Source organism: Castor canadensis, chromosome 11, assembly GCF_047511655.1.
Source record: "Castor canadensis chromosome 11, mCasCan1.hap1v2, whole genome shotgun sequence".
NCBI classification, from domain to species: Eukaryota; Metazoa; Chordata; class Mammalia; order Rodentia; family Castoridae; genus Castor; species Castor canadensis.
In genome coordinates this window covers 142,132,901-142,149,756 of record NC_133396.1, presented here as the reverse complement: position 1 = coordinate 142,149,756, position 16,856 = coordinate 142,132,901, and the positions used below count along the sequence as shown (strand labels likewise).

The following is a 16,856-nucleotide window of genomic DNA, read 5'->3' as shown; positions in this document are numbered from 1 at the left end:
AGATGTCCTGCCTTTCCCAGCCCACCTGTTCACTGACGTCACCTCCGAACGCCCCCCCCCCGCCCCCGCCGAGTGATCATTCTTGTCTTCTCCACTGACCCAAGAGAAAACAACAAAGGAGGTTTTGGGGTGCACTTCTGTATGTCTCCTTCCTTCACTGGGCTGTGTGACGGCGGGACCTGGTCATCTCCATTCCTGAGACCCCCTCCTATCACAGAGCCGCTCATCTTTGTGAAAGCAACCTGGCTAAATCACTGCAGTCCAGTCCAGAGCAGCAGGACAAACGTCGCTCCTCCACCCCTGCAGGGGGCGCTCGGGCAGCCAGCGTCTGTCTCTCTGCTTCTTTCCTTTCCTTTTCTTTGCGAGGTGTCCCAGGCTGATCCGGAAGTGGAGCCTCTCCTGCTTCAGCCCGCAATGCTGGCATTACAGCCCGGAACCCGCACGCCGAGCTTCGTCTCCCGGCGGCGGAGCTCTCCTGCCGCTCCCAGAGGCCCGCGCTCAGGCTCCGCCCCCTCCCGCTAACATCCCTGCTGCCTATTGGGCGAGCGCGGCCGGGGCTGTCCAATGGGGCGAGGCGTTGGTGCGAGGAGCGCCGCCATCTTGGGGCGGCAGGGAGCGCTGGGGTAACTGGGCGGATCGCCGGCTGGGGTCGGCGGCCTTGCCTCCTACTTCCCTCCGCGCTTGGCACGATGCCGCAGTACCAGACCTGGGAGGAGTTCAGCCGCGCGGCCGAGAAGCTCTACCTCGCCGACCCGATGAAGGTAAGGCGCTGGCGGTGCCCGGCCCGGGTCAGGTGTCTCCCTGCGGCTCCGGTTCCGGTTCCGGTTCCCCCCACGCCCGGTGCGAAACGGGGCCCGTCGTTCCCTGGCATGGCGGGGTGGTTCCTCCTTGGGGGTCAGCGGCCGTGGGAGCACCAGGACACTTTCCCCACTCCGCGCCCCGCCGTGAGCGCCGGTGACAACCCCGAGGCGAGCTGCCGCCCCCCGAGGGCCGGTGCTGCTGGAGGCCGCGGTGCGCGCGTGTGCGGTGAGCGCGTGGTCCGGACGGGGAACGCGGAAAGCAGTGGACGAGCGAGCTTCCCAGCTGGGCTCGGGGCTTCCTGTGTGCGATCTCTGGAGATCAGTGGCGAACATGGTGTGTTCCTAAGAGCTACCGGGGCTGGCGGAGTGCACAGTCCCTCCTTAGCGGCCGTCCGGAAGTACCCACGTTGTAAACTAAAATCTTTCCAAATGTACGGGGGGAAATGAAATAAAATTAAAGTAGTAGCTGCAGCCCACCACTGAAGAGAGCTTGTCTAAAACAGACTAGGGAGGGAGGACCGTTCATCTTTTTACCCAGCTATAAAACTGAATCCTGGTGATACCCTGCTGATAGTTTTAGAGTGGTTATTGGGGTGAGGGGACGAGAGAAGGGATGCGTGAGTGGGAAGAGCGTGATCTGCAGTTCTGTTGAGTGCCTTGTATGTGTTGGCCATTTCCCAAATGTGTATGTGATGGGTGTTAAACAGTTAAGTACCAAAAATGGCTTACCTTGTTTCTAAGAGATTAGGCCAAAATAAAAATCCAGGGCTCTGAACGCAAGTCCATTCTGTTTCTACCAGGGCTGAAGAAGAAATTTTGTAAGGACTCTGGACTTTGTTTTCTAAATGCTGTCTTCTGTCCCCAGCACATTTAACCTGATGATCGTGTCCTTTCTTCTTTGCCACTGTTGCCTGCACTGCTCTAATTGGAAATGGCATTTCAGGTGGATCCTATAACTGCTTCTTTGTTGGTGTGTGATGCTTGCCTCGTCCCTCTCTAAGTCCCAGCAGGACTGTCTAAACAGAAATTGAATTCTCCCTCTCCTGCTTAAAAACTGGTTCTTCAGAAGGGGCTGTGGGTCTATCCTGTAATCCCACCTACTCAGGAGGCAGAGACAGGAGGATGACAGGCCAGTCCATGCGAAAGTTAACAGGATGCTATTTGAGAAACAAGCCAGGCGTGGTGGTGTGTGCCTGTGGTCCCAGCTACTCGGGTGGGAGAGGGGAGAGAATCACAGTTGTAGTCCAACCTGGGCAAGGTTAGTGAGAGACCCTATCTGAAAAACAGTAAAAAGCAAAAGGACGTGGGGGTGCGGCTCAATTAGTAGAACACTTACATAGCAAGTGTGAGGCCCTGAGTTCCAGTACCACATTAAAAAAAAATGTTTTAAAAGTTTTTTAGATTAAAAAAACTGCTACTGATTGACTGGCTTACCAGGCAATTGCTGGACTCTCTCCAGATTGACTTTGTGTCTCATCAATTCTACTATCCTCAACTGTAGACTCCGTGAGGCTACAGAGCTAATCAAATACTTGTTCGGAAGGCTTCTCATCCTTTCTCACACCTTCTTCCCTAGAGGAAAAAGCACCTCCTAAAAAAGGTGGCTCTTTCCTTCTAATAAAATTGTTTGTTGTCTCCCTTTAGCATTTTATCTGTAGGTGCCTTTTTAGGGTTTAATTCATTTTGTCTTGGGTTTTGGTAATTTTGGAAGACAAGAATTTTACCACTGAACCACCAGTGCTGCCTTCTAATATTCTGGTTACTTTGCTGGTTGGATTCAGAGTTGGAAAGAGGGTAAGACTCTTGGCTTCTTAGAGACTCAGGCACCTCTTGAGTTACACAGTGGACACTGTCTTACAGCATCACAAAGCCCTGTAGCTGCTCTCTCCCGGGGAGAGCAGTGAGTATTCTTCTCACTGAAAGTTAACACTTCAGGTAGATGCCATGCTTATTATATTTCTGAATTTTAGTCTCTAGAGAAGTCTTTCACTTCGTTAGTTTAATAGGTCAGTAAATGGATTAAATATCCTAACGTAGCTTGACTGTTCTGTATTTCGTATCTTAAGTGTTGGATGAGTATCCTCTCTTCCCTCACCAAGACAAATCTCAAAGACGTGTAACGCTTTGTCCTTTTTTAGCTCCTCCATTCTTAGCAATCTTTAAAACAGGTTGTGGTTTGCAAAAAGTCACTGCTGCCATCGCTATGCTTGCATCCATCATTAAAGCAAAAGGTTGAAAGGGGTCGAGAGTCACTGGGTACTGTCTTACAGGAATATGCTAACTCCTGAATGATGTCTTGGCTGCTTACTGTAGAATACGGAATAGCTTGGCATTCAGTGTTCTAGAGTATGTCAGTGTTTGGAAAAGTCGTTGGTGGAGATTTCTTTTCAAGGTAGAATTCTGCCACTAGGTAATAATGCCTTCATTCTGCCTTCTTGATAAAGACGTGCTTTTATGAACACTGTATCTGAACCTGCCTCCTGAGAGCATGGAAAAAGGGCAGAGTAGGAGCTGGACCGCAGCACTGTTTTCTGAAGAATGGGTTTGGACTTTAGTCATCTCAGCTAACTCGTTTTTCATTCTGTTAATGTCATTCCTCTGTGGCAAGGTGTGCTGATGGATATTCTTTTATGTTTTTCTTTTTTTTTTTTTTTTTTGGCAATGCTAGGGTTTAACTCAGGGCCTCATGCTTACTAGGCAGGTGCTCTACTACTTGAGCCACTCTGCCTGTGATGTATATTCTGAACAGCAAGAGATGCCAAGACACCCCACAGACAACCTGATGTGTTTTGGGACATCTCTGCAAATACAATATGCATTTTTTAAAGACTTTTAAAAAAAAAGTGTAGAACTAGGAATGAGCTAAAATGGCTGAGGTTTTTTGTTTGTTTGTTTTAAAATATCATTTCAGTAGTGATAATATTACAAGTGCCTTTAGATGTTTTAAAAGGATACTTTTTCAGCCCATCTAAAGACATATTTATGAAAGACAGTTTCTATACATGTATTTTGTTTGTTTGTTTGCAGGTACGTGTGGTTCTCAAATATAGGCATGCTGATGGGAATTTATGCATTAAAGTAACAGATGACTCAGTTGTAAGTACACATTTTTATTTGTTACATTTTTTCAGATTTCTGTGGCTTGATCATTTGTTTGAAGTTATTTCATAGCATTTATGCAGATTACCCATTTTATGCTTATTGTACATCTCATTCCAAACTGGAAACCTCATCCTAAAACCTATGTTTACAGACTCTGAAGAAATAATTTATCTTGCTTCATTAGCAGTTGCTCTCTTCAGGGCTGGCAGAGGGGCTCAAGCAGAGAGCACCTCCCTGCTTGAGAGTGAGATCCTGAATTCAAACCCCAGTACCACTAAAAAAAATTGTTCTCTTCAGACCTCAGGCAAGAAGAACTGTGTAAGGGTCCTCTGCATATGAGCCAGCAGAGGTTTCCCTTTTCATGTGTGAGATGTAAAACACTAGTTTACAGTAACTCTCCTTCCTGACCTCCCTCAAGTCCCCTTTATTCCTGTGCCCTGTGTTACCTGCTGTCTGCGTTCAGCACTCCACTGACACAGCTCTTGGTGAGATCTCACCAGCAGTGCCTTAATTCTCTGATCCGGTGGTCCCTTCAGCTCATTTTTGGCTTGATCTTGTCACTTTTGATACGAGACTCCTCCTCTCGTGGAAGTTATTATCCCGGTACTGTGGCTCCATTTTGTCTTGACAGTATTTTTCTGTGTTGTTTCTTTCTTGTTCTCCCATGGATACCTTGTTTCCTCAGGATTCAGTCCTTGGTTGTCTTTTCATACCACTGACAGAGCAGTCCATTCTCAAGTCCAGTACTGCCTGTGACTGTGCCTACTTGCAGATTCCTGCGTTTAGCTCCCGCTTTTCCTCTGACTTCTGACTGACCCTGAAGTTGAGTATCCTTGCCTCTCGTACCCCTCAGAGTTAGCCTGTGCGGACTGGAGCTTATCAGCTCCTCTCTGTCTGGCTCTTTGCCATCCAGAAAAAGGCAGAAGAAACAATGGCAGGAAGGACTCCCGCATTTTAAGCAATTGTATGACCCCACCTTGCCAGTATCTAGACCACTTAGTGAGCGTGTGCTGTGTGATCCCTGGCAGTGTTTGCTGTACAGAACAGAACAAGCTCAAGATGTGAAGAAGATTGAGAAATTCCACAGTCAGCTAATGCGCCTGATGGTGGCCAAGGAGTCCCGGGCCGTCACCTCGGCGGAAACGGACTGAACGGTGGACGTGAAGACTGTCGTGTTTAGAGAGTAAATGTCTTGAATTTGAGTAAGTGCTGGGGCAGAACTAAAGGGCTACTTGAAAGCTGAGAGGGTTTGTTTTTGTGCTTAATGTTTGCTTCAGATTGCTAGGAATGTAAGTGCTTTGTTAGAAGGCCTTTGTTTATTTTTGGAAACGGAACAAGATTCATTTTCTCAAACTTTTGACATAATATTTGATGTTGAGCCAAATATATGTGACTTCCGGTGAATTTACGTCAGTAATTTGATAATGAAATACCATCAAAAGCAACTCTTCCTAAAATTCAGTTCATTTCTGTTTAAGAGAAAATTGAACATGACCCTTTTTCTGGATTTTTTGGGGCAAAATGTGTACTATTAACAGCAAATAAATACATCAGCTGTGCACTGTAGGATGCCATATGTGGTAGTACAGTCTCAGTTGTGAATAACAAGTGGGCTTTACTTCAGGCTTTCTGGATTGAACTTTAATTTGAATGTTAGGCATTCGTATTGTCAATTTGTTGAGCAGAACTTACAACCTGGTTTTCAGTAATCAAAAACAAGCAGTTACTGGAATGCATGAACAGAATGACAATGACTCCAATGGACTGAAACCACCATATTCCACAGTATTTCCTATTTCCACCTGTAGTTTCTCAGATGGGCCCAGGATCATTCCTAACACTAAAGTGTTAAGCATGAGTGAATTCCAGTAAGCCAGAAGTGTGATATCCTTTCATACAGATCCTGTATGTGTACTTTGATTTGACCATCTTAAAGTAATATTCCTAGGTTGCTTCATCAAGTGAAGGTATTACAGTAAAACAGTTTTTGTAGACATTTGTCATGTTGAACATTTTAGCATGGAAAGTTCCATTAGCCTTAAGAATTTTGGCATGTTTCAGGGAGGTCAATAAATAAACTATTACGTAAATATATATTGTTTTTGTTGAATTTTTAACTTCTCAAGAAGTACTGATTCCTTGACTAGAGTGTACCATACTCACTTACCCTCTGTGAACCTAGTGATGCTGAAAGCAAACATTTTTGTTATTTTTCTCAGCCTTTTTTTTTTTTTTTTTTTTAAACTGTATGACTTTCTTTGAGCTAGGTTGTTTTATTGCATGGGGAAAGTGCTATGAAGTAGTTCCTGGGTGTTTTGGCCTCAGATTTCCCCCAGAACTAATGGGGTTGGGGGGGCTGGCCTTTTTCTCATGTACAGCTTCTGCTTCCTAGTACTACTTCATAGAGACCACTTGGAACAGAGGGACTAACTTTTGAGTCTTTGAGTCCTCGTAACTTACAGCAGAATTGTTCAGAGCAGAGGTGCCAAGGCCGACCTCCCAGGTTGCAATCTTGCCTCCACTATTTCCTACCTGTTCTTAGAGAAGGTAATTCTATAAGCCCTTGTTTTCCTCTCTGAACATTGAGTGGATAGTTATACCTTCATTATTGGACTGTTAGGAGAATTAAATGGCCTGATCCATTTAAAGATTTTTAGCTCAGTGTCTAAAACATAATAAATCTCAGTGCATAGTAGCTGTTGTTACTGTGATTGTTGTGATTACTACTTCAGGGGAATCGGTAAGTAACGAGCTCTTTATCACATGATACCTACAGGTAACACCTGCCTTTTCTCCTGAACTATGCCTCTTACTGGTTGTCAAAACAAAATTAGAGACCATATACATAATAAAAAACCAAATTGTAACATTGTGAATTCTTTTATCAAGTATTTCTTGCTGTTATAATCACTTTTCTAGATTTCTTTTTAGCAAACCGTTCTGTGACACAATTGATCAAAAGGTCCACTCTTCCAGAGCCCATAGCCCATTGAACTTTGCTGGTACACTGCAATTGTTCTTTATTCTGAAGTGTTGGCTTCTGCCTTCCAGGGATTACCTAGCCTGCCAACTTTGTATCTTAAAAACAAAATCCTTTTGCTACAGTGCTAAGTCATTGATTAGATGCAGTGTTGGCAGCATTTTACAGTTAGTATCATCTGTTGCTCCTAGAAAAATCTAACATTGACTCTGATGGTAACAGTCCTGAAAGTGTTCTAAAACTGATTCAAAATGAGTCTTCGTGAAAGAAATTCATTGCCAAGAACAGTAAGTAGGAGGTCTGTTCCTGCCTGCTAAAAATGAAAAACCAAATTCCTACACAAAACACAAAGAAAGTGTCATTTTCGTCTTCTACATAGAATTTATGTCTTATCCTCTTTTTTTTTCCTTTTGGCAGTATTAAGGCTTGAACTCAGGACTTGCTAGGCAGGTGCTCTTAGAGCTTTGACATGCTGCTGGTCCTTTTTGCCCAGGCAAGCCTGGATGTGGAGCCTCCTGTTTTACATTTCTCACCATCACTGAGATGACGGGCCTGTACCACCATACCTCATTTTTTTGTTGAGATGGCATCTCAGGCACTTTTTGCCCAGGCTGGATGGAACTGTGATCCTCCCCATCTCAGTCTCCCAAGTAGCTAGGATTGTAGTCATGAGTCACTGTGCCCGGCTTTCATCTATCTTTCTTACATTAAAGGTACCAGCTGGGCTAATTCTAGATAAGATGTGGAAGGCACTTTCCACTGTGGGTCTCGCACTGTGAATGTATGACTGGTACTGAAGGACTCTGAGAAGAAAATGGTAGAAGGTAGAATGGGGGAAAGACTAGAATTTGAAGTACTGCTAAACCAGTGTTGAGTCTACCCTTTTTCTCCCTTCTGGAGCCCTGCACAGAGGAAGTACTGGGTACCAGAAGCCCTCCAGGTCTGGCTCGGGTGGAATGGGGAATTCTAATAGAGTGCAGAATCCTTTTATTTTCCTTTCTGTGTCTTACGTCCCATTCTCCAAGCAGTCCCATGGTGGTGGTCTGCAGGAGCAGAACTCCAAAGATAAGGACCTTTCAGTAGAGTTGTGTTTCCAAGTGTGGGTGCCAATCCCCATGCTTTTTTCCTGTCTTCTGTCCATGAGGCCCTGGGCACAAGCACAGTGACAGAAGAACACAGGTTAGTTAAGCTTCAGTCTTCCTGCCAGAGAGCAATCACAGGGACCTAGAAGATCCAGGGGAGATCACAAAGAGGAAGGAACTTGTACATAAAGTTACTTATGAATTTCTGGGTTCACCTGCCAAACTACACATGTGTATAGATGTAGCCTTACTCAGCATACCAAAGACTTAAAAAGAAGTGAGCAGACAGACAGACCACCACCCATAATCTAACAGGATGACAATCTGAAGGTGTTCCAAATACTGTAGATCCAAATAGTACAGTGGAGGTTTTGAATGTTGAACGGACACTAGACCCACAGCCAACAAAAGACAGGTTGGAATATGACTTGTGGTTGCTTGCACAATCAAACTAAAATTCATATCCTCCATAGGGTGTGAAGAAGACAAGAGTTTAATAACAACATGCACAAAACCCATGAGTTGATCGAGAACCAGTCACTGTGTCCAGAAATTGGAAGACAACAGATCGCAGCACCGAGATGTCACAGACGTTGAAATTACCTGAAAAAGACATTAAAGTAACTATTTAAAAAGTGCTTCAACAGGTAATTATGAATGCTTTTCAAAACAATCTCAATAAAGAAATAAATGGTACAAAAATGAATTAAGTGGAAATTTTAGAACTAAAAAAAAAAAAAACAAAATTTAAAGCTCACTGAGTAGACTGTTAGAATGAATGAAGGAGATAAACCAAAACCATGAACAGAGCTTCAGAGCTCTGTTGGACGATAACGGAAGATCTAACATTTGTGCCATCAGTATTTCAGGAAGGAGAAAATACGGTGCTGACAAAAAGATGAGGGCCCTGAGTTCAGTCCTCAGCACCGAAAAAAACAAAAGACTTAAAACAGCATTTGAAGAATTATTTTGTGAGAACCTTCTGGGGTTGAAGAAGCTCTAATTCATGCCTAAATAATGGTAATGAAGCAGGTGAAAATTAGCCATTTTGTGAGCAGCCAGAGGAAAACAACACACCACTTATGGGAAGTAGTGATTCTCATCTGAAATCACAGAAGCAGTCATTCCTAAGACAACAAGAGAAGAGGAGCATGAAGGGTAGTTACTTCCATCATCATGTAAAAAGAGGCTCTGCAGCAAGTCCCTCCAGCAGAAGGGAAATGACAAGGGGAATTGAAACACTACACAAAAAGTAACAACAGAAACGATAACCATCTGGATTAAAGCAGTAGACTTCTGGAGTTCCTAGCGTACATTTAATTCCTGAATAAACGGAATAGCTCAGTGGTAGAGCACTTCTGCAAGAAAACCAAAAACACTGACATGAATAACAAAGGCAAAAGGTAAAGGGATGTGTTGTAAGTTTTCCACATTTCACCTGAAGTGGTAAAATTCTTCCCAGTAGACTGGAATTCTGAGTATGGAAATAAATTTTTTTAACCGTGGAGGCTGGGAACGTGGCTCAACTGGTAGAGCACAAGGCTCTGAGTTCAAACCCCAGCACACATCAGCCCCAACGCACACACACACACACACACACACACACACAATCAATATTTAAAATGAAATTAAAATAGGTTTTTAGGAAGAGTTTTTCCTGAAAAGCATCGACTGCTTGCTTGGACCCACAAGTTAACTGAAAGCAGGATACAAGCTTGGCACCCAGCCTCCACGTTACATCTGTCTCCTTTACTGAGGTCCTGCAATCACTTTGGGTTCCAAAATGATCAACGGCATCTTTATGAGGAGGAACTGAAACTACCCCCAAGGGAAGGAACACAGAACCTTGAAGGACAGACCACCCAAATGAGGACAATTACCTAGAATGGTGAGGCCACACCCTGGAGCAGGAGTAAGCATCTCGTGGGAACCAGGTTGCTCCTCTCAAGTGATGACAGCAATAACTTCTCCAAAACTCCTTCCTTCTCGGTACCTGGACTGAGATAAGGAGCAGACTACACTTCTTTCCAGGACTGTTTATACATACTTCTCCCACTGTTCTGACTTCTTTAAACCTCAGAGCTCTTGTCTGTGCCCCAGTAATGGGCTAGAATGCATACCCATCCCACATGATGCTCTGCCCTCCACCACTACTCTGTGTGAGATGGTGTTGGGCTGAGTGACCAGATAGCCCTGGCTGCCTCCACCTCCATCCTCCTGTCTCAGCCTCCTGAGTGCTGGGACTACAGATGTACACTGCCACACATGGTTCCAAAATGTTTCTTAACCTGTCTCATGTTTCCTTATGATTCTATTTGTATTGTGCATTTTTCATGTAAATGTTTTCTTTGTGTGTGTGTGTGTGTGTGTGTGTGTGTGTGTGTGTGTGTGTGTTGCAGTACTGGGGTTTGAACTCGGCCTCATGCTATACCAGTGCTCTCCCACTTGAACCACCCCACCAGCCATTTTTTGTGTTGGATATTTTGGAGCTAGGGTCTCAAACTGTTTTCCTGGACTGACCTCAAACCTCAAACCTCCTGCTCCTTGCCCCCTCAGGAACTTGGATTAGCAGGAATAACCAGCCGGTGGCTTGTTTTGTAATGTTAGAAAGATTTTATATTGCCCAGCTGGCTTGAACTTGTGTTCCCAAGAGCTGGAATTACAGATGCCTGCTATTATACCATTCAAGGCTTGTGCTCCTGGGAAATCAGGAAAGGTCGTCCACCTTTTGTTCGAAATGTCCCCCACTCATTTTTCATACCTGGTGTGTTAGCTTTCTGTTGAACTATCAAGTACTCCCAGATAATCAACTTAAAAAAGGTTTTGGCTTTCAGTTTTAGAGGTCTCAGTCCATGGTCAGTTGGCCTGGTCGGTTTGGGCCTCTGGTGGTACATGATGGAGGATATAGCAGAACAAAATTACTCACTTAGTGGCCACAGAAGTAAAAGAGGAAGAGAAACGGGGCACACTCACAGTGAATACTTCCTACTGGGGATACTTCCGACTGGGCCCACCCTGTTAAGGGTTCCACGTCCTGGGTGGGACCAAGTTTTTAACACATGCACGTTTGGGGGACCACAAGATTGAAACTATAGCATCTGAAAAGTACAAGTTTATATAGAGGAACAACTTTTGTTCTATTTTTTATTACTGTTCTACAGGTCATACTATACTCATTCTTTTACTCTTTGGACTTTTTAGTAGCTTTTGACCAAAAGGGAAAATTTGTTTAAATTTTGCCCTGCTGAGTTGAACTCTGACCTATTTGTTTCTGGACTGCCTCTGTGTAAGTTGTACTTAGAGATATTTTGCAGTGTTAGATTTCACTCTGGATGGAAGATAACCAGGGAAGGGTATGCAGACCAGGAGTGAAGCTTCCATCTGGGGGCAGGCTTGTTTCTATGTTTGAAAAGCCTTTAGATAGGGCATCCTATCCACAGGTACTGCATAGGCAAAGGCTTGAAGGTGGGAATGAGCTGAATGTGATTGTTGGTCAGAAACTCATTTAAATGGAGTTCTTGATGAGCCGCGAGGTTGGAGGCCCAGGGTGGGGTGTGTGTGGCTTGGCGATTTCATCCTGAAGTGTGTGCAACGGGCCCTGCCTGACTTCGTAGCCTGATGATGAGGATGCCGTGGCAGAAGCACCACCCGAGGCTGTTGGCGGGGACCAGGGTGCTAGTCGGGCCACGCAGGTGAGGGCAGGTGTGCTAATCCGCGGGTGGGAGATGAGCCAGAAACCCAGGGTCGTAGTGACCGCGATCCAGGCCCGGCCTCTTCCAGACCCGAGGCGCCCGCGCGGAATGCATCGTGGATCCCCGCGGTGAAGCCTGGTTGTTCAAAGACGATCTCGTCTTTGTGTTTAGCCTGCACAACGCGATGGCAGCGAACTGCCCGGAGGACATCTAACAGAGGCCTCGGGTGGGGATGCCTGCGGAGGCGGAGCCTTGGGAAGGCGCAGGGCAGAACTGCTCAATCGGAGGTCGGGGCGGGGCAGAACTGCGGCCGGAGACGCGGAGGAGCGGGAGCCCAAGGACCGTAAGATACAGTAAGCGCCCGGCTGGGGCGGGAGGGGCGGATCGGCGCCGCGGTTCTGTGTGGGAACCAGGGCGAGAGGACCGGGAGGTCCAAGCCAGTCGGGGGACACGGTGAGCCCCTGTGTCGGAAAAAAAAAAAAGTTAACGGGCGTTAGAAGCCCGGGAAGCCAGCGGTCTTGAGTGGCAGGGCGGCGGAGACCCGAGTCGCCCGCCGGTCTGCCCGACAGGTGCGAGTTCACGGCGAAGCGTCTGTGTGAGCTTTCTGCCGCTTTTGAGCCCGCGTGCCAATGTGTGTGCGCAGGGTGCGCGCGCGCGCGAGCGAGAGAGGCCTGAGTGCTGTGTGCGCGTGCGTGTTTCCAAGCACCGTATGTGTATGCGCGGGTCCTCAGTGCTGCTCGCGCGCGCGTTCCCTAAGCACTGTGCGCGCGTGAGTCCAAAGCTCTGTGCGCGCGCATGTGTCCTAAGTGCTGTGTGCGCGCGCGCGCATGTGTCCTAAGTGTTGTGTGTCTGCGCGCGCGCGTGCGTCTTCCTTTAGCAATGCTGCGATCCTAACTTTGACACTTTTTTGAGTGGCGCGCGACGCCCGCTCCTGAGGTTTAAACTTGGGCTCTGCCAGCTGGCCAGCCCTGCGGGGCCCCAGGCTTGGCGGATGCCACCTGCTTGGGCTGTGGCGGCAGAACCCTGGGTGATACAAGTGACAAACCTCCCAGGTGGACGGTCACAGGTCAGCCCCAAGACCCAGCAGTGGTGGGATTTGGATACTGCTGTGGGGTCGGTGCTTTCCTGCAACTGCGCGGCCTCCTCCGAATTCATCCGGAGGCCAACGGACATCTTCAGGAGCCACACTGTCCCGCGGGAGCGCAGTTCCTGGGTGTTGGTGTGTTCTTCAGGGAGCCGGATCCCGCAGGCCCCCTCCAGCAGAGCTAGCAAGCTCCAAACAACTTGGGAGTGGCCAGCAGTTTTCTTGTCACAAACATCCGCACGAGAAGCTCCATGTGAGGGCAGCTCACTTTCCCCAGGAAGTGGTCCACTGGGGCAGTGCCTTGAGACTGGGCTGTAGGGTCTCACGCTGCTCTTCATGGGATTTTCTGGACAGGGCAATAAAACAAGTTTGTAAAGTATAAATTATATTAGATGATGCAGTGTGCTATGGAGAAACAAAGCATTAAAGAGAGAGATCGGGAAAGTGTTGGGTGAAGAGAGAGGGCCCCACTGAGAGGTGACATTTGAAGGAGATAGGGAGTGACTGTGCTCTGTGGTTATGGGACCAGGCTGAGGGAAGAGTAAAGGTCCTGACATCTTGGCAGGAGTGTGCCAAGCATGGATGACGTTTATGTTCAGGTGTGCAGACTGTAGACCAAGGTGTGGTATACATGCCAACCTGTCAGTGAGAGGACCCTTACATTTCAGGTAAAGGGGACCCCTTCCACAAAAAGAACTCTCAGCAAGGCAGTCTGGTTAACTCAGTACCACCTGAAACACCCCCAGGCTCCCCTCTCCACATGGCCCCACCCGCCTGGCTGTGCTGCAGTGAGGGCAGGTGATAGAGAGGGTTGTCCAGAACAGAGGGAGGGTTCGGTGGACACGGACCTTTAGAGGAAGGGAATGCTGGCCACACAGGATGAAGTGGGGCACCTCCCCAGTTCGTGTTGCCAGGTTCCACACCCAGCACAAGTACCCAGTGCTGCTCCTGTCCACAGAAGGGTGGACATGCCTGGGCACAGTTGTTGCACAACTGGCAACTCCATTCTTTCCCCGGCATCCTGGCCCAAACCCAGGTATGTGAGGGGTAGAGGCTGCCAGACTCCCTATCTCAATTCTGTGTCAAGAGAGCCCAGAGCATAGAACACACTGAGGACAGAGTGAGAACGGTGGCCAGCGCGGTCTCCCGCTGCATAGAGGCCCAGAGACTGGCCCATGGAGCCTGCCTGTGGTGGCCAGGGCCACAAAGAGCTGGGCTCTGACCACCTCTGAGCAGCCTGCACCCCATAATTAGCATCTGTTCCTCTGTGGGGAGATGTGGAAAGAGGAAGGGCCTGGAAAGTAGACCTGGCAGTTTCCCTCCTGGGCCTCGGCAGAGCAAGGAGGCCAGCAGGACACTGTGGCTCCTGCAGGTGCTGTAGGGTGGCTCTATAATGAGAAGTCCCAGGACACTCAGGAGAGGAAGTATGCAGGTGGGTTGTGGTGGGCTTGGTGGGTCTCAGCACCCACGCCTCTGAAGGGTACACTGAGGACAGAACAAGTGGAGTGGTAAGGTGACACCAGGTGGGTTCCACCCAGACCACAGATCCTCTGTGGCTGCCTGTGCCAGGTGCTGGCCTGGGCCTGGCTTGGTGTCTTCTGTGGCCTTCAGTGGGGAGGTAGCCGCAGGCAGAAGCCACTACAGTCCCCCAAGAAGGAAGCAAGGCACCAACCTCTCCTGTGGCTTGTGGTGGCCCAGAAAAGCCAGGGGTCCTCTCCTTGGTCACAAACCAGAGCCCTGCCAGCGATTGCGCAAGTAGGCTCAGGGGACACTCCTCTCCCCCAGAGCAGCTGCTCCACTCTCCTTCAGCCCCTTGGCTTCGAGGCCTGCACCGGACAGCACACCTGACAGCACTGTCACTGTGTTCTACTGCTGGACTCAGTGCAAGGTTGGGGAAAGTGCCCTTCCCTGGAGTCAGACAGACGTTTGTGGCCGTTCTTAGGAGGCTGATGAACACTGGGAACATGAGCGGCCTCCTCTCAGGTGCTTCCTGGCCGGGTGGACTTAAGGAAGGCCTGGCTGAACTTCATTTTCAGTCCTCACTTCTGAGGGTCAGTCATTACCTGAATCCATGGTTCCTGTTGTGCCACCATGTCAGTTCAGGGCCTCTCTTTGCTCTGTTTGGGTTGTGGGTGCCTGGCCATATCCTGCCAAGGAAGGGCCCTGAGCATGCCTCCCATAGGCCACCTGGCTGTTGTCTTGAAGCTGAGGCCATAGGCTGTCCCTGTGCATACACGGAGGATAGAGACTGGATAGAGAATGAGCAGGTGGCATGTTAGGAAAAACGCCGCTCACAAAGAAAGCTCATGAGAAAAGTCTCACGTCCAAGAGCAAAGTTTAATGGCAGGCTCGAACTGCCAGGCTGGCTGGGAAAAATGGCACAGCAGCGATTCTGGGCCAGGCGTGGCTTTTATAGAAGGGGGCGTTAAGGAAGTTAGCGCGTGCACGGGAGTCTCTGGTAGGGGTGGGGCTGTCTTAGAGCGGGGGAATTTCTGTTAAGGGCGGGGCTGTCCTTGGAAGTTTCTCAAGTGAGGTCTGAGGATAAAATGGCTGCCAGTTATAAATGGCGACATTATTGTTCTATCATTCTCCCATTTTTTCTTTAATAATGATGAGTGTAGGGGCTGAGGATCAGGAATTGGGGCAAAGCGTCGGCCTCCTTAGCTGCTTCCTGCTGGCAGGAGCCTTGTATGAGGCAAGATCCTCAGGCTCCTGTGTCCGGGTAGGTTGATATCTCTGGAGGTACAACTGGTAAAACTTTTGATTAGCAATAGCAGACGTGCAGTATGATACAAGGGAAGAAGCTCAAGAATAGGAGAGCAAGAACACAGGCATCAGGATGGGCACTGGCCAGGAGAACCACTGTGAAATGTTGTTTCCTAGACAATCAAGGGTCCTCCAATTCCCTTCCCCATTTTTTTAATTGTTCCTTGAGAGGTGTCACCACTGGGGAATCCCACTGAGCTTGACAGCAGTGGATGTCATGAGAATAACCAGATGAGGGCTGGTCCACTGAAGTCCCATTGGAGAGGGTAGAAGATCCTTTAGGAGAACAAGATCCCCTAGCTTAACAGAAATTATTATAGGGTGGGGCAGGATCTGGTCTGCATGTTCTCTGAGAAGTTCCCTGAGACGGTTAAGGTAAAGCAGGTAGTCAGCCAGAGGAGCAGAGTCTGTTGGAGGCAAGTTTTCTAAGAGAAATGGGTGGACATACGTTATTTAAGATGAAAATAAGAATATTAGGAGGAGCATAAAAAGGTGTCTACTAGGGGATTGCATATCTAGGGATCTAAATTTTGCAAAATCCTGTAACTCCCAAGAAAGCTGTAAGCTGCTTTATGGTATGGGGGTTGGGAAACGGAATATTGGGTTGATGCATGTATGACTCAGGAAGTGAGTCTGTTCCTTTAAGGCCACACCTAGGTAGGTGACCTGTGGGAGACAGGGGCTGTCGGGATTTAAATGTAACACTCTTGGATAAAAGAGAGCTCTAGCTCATTTTTATATAACTTTGTAAATGTTTGTACCATGTTTAGATAAAGTATAGACACAACACTGTTACCAGGTGGTCATTTAAGACACATAAGCAAATATGTAAATAAACTCTGATTTAGTAGTACTTAAAGCTTGACAAGATCAGCAGAAAATACAAATAATTTTTTTGATAAAATCTTTCTCTGTAATGGTTTTTTATAGATGTTACTCAGAGCAGAACAATATTAAGATAACCTTGCTATTTCATAGACATAGAGGATTTGATTTTAGTTTGACATGACCCTAAAAATCTTTTAGGCAACTCTTAGATTATACTCAACTTTAACTTTATTACACATTGAAGCTTTTTATTATACACTTTTAAGACTTAACTCAGACCTTTATATAACATACTAAACCCTTTGATGGCTTGTCTTTATCCCTCCTATTTGAAACAATCTTTGGGACAAACCCTTCTTTACAAAATCCTTTCTCATCTAAAAACATTACTTTTTCCTTTAGCTTGTCAAAAAATACATTCACTTCTTATCTATATCCTTTCTAGTTGTTTACTTTGTAACTTGTATTTTAAAATTAAATTTTATAAGAATTTTACATTTATTATATTGGCTGGAGCAACTA

At 47.1% G+C, this 16,856-nt stretch overlaps 2 protein-coding genes across 4 annotated transcripts in view; both read left to right on the top strand.

Annotated features, from left to right (window-relative positions):
• Positions 1-104: 104 nt before the first annotated feature.
• On the top strand, positions 105-10,256 carry Srp9 (signal recognition particle 9). Of its 3 annotated transcripts, XR_012439121.1 has the most exons (4): positions 372-761; positions 3,828-3,896; positions 4,931-5,104; positions 8,438-10,256. XR_012439121.1 is itself a non-coding variant. In XM_074048856.1 (3 exons), exons 1-3 carry the CDS (start codon positions 690-692, stop codon positions 4,711-4,713), a joined length of 267 nt encoding a protein of 88 aa, XP_073904957.1. In that variant the 5' UTR covers positions 105-689; the 3' UTR covers positions 4,714-4,972. The 3 variants fall into 3 exon arrangements, 2 of the variants coding, with proteins under 2 accessions (XP_073904957.1, XP_020027098.1); XM_074048856.1 differs by lacking the exon at positions 8,438-10,256 and having other exon boundaries at positions 105-761; positions 4,588-4,972; XM_020171509.2 differs by lacking the exon at positions 8,438-10,256 and having other exon boundaries at positions 123-761; positions 4,931-5,072.
• A 1,614-nt stretch (positions 10,257-11,870) lies between these two features.
• The window catches only part of Ephx1 (epoxide hydrolase 1), a 31,954-nt gene continuing 26,968 nt past the window's right edge, over positions 11,871-16,856 (top strand). Inside the window, exon 1 of the mRNA XM_020171506.2 lies at positions 11,871-12,009. Within this exon, the coding sequence (XP_020027095.2) occupies positions 11,889-12,009 (121 nt within the window). The 5' untranslated portion in view covers positions 11,871-11,888. The remainder of the gene's footprint in view (positions 12,010-16,856) is intronic.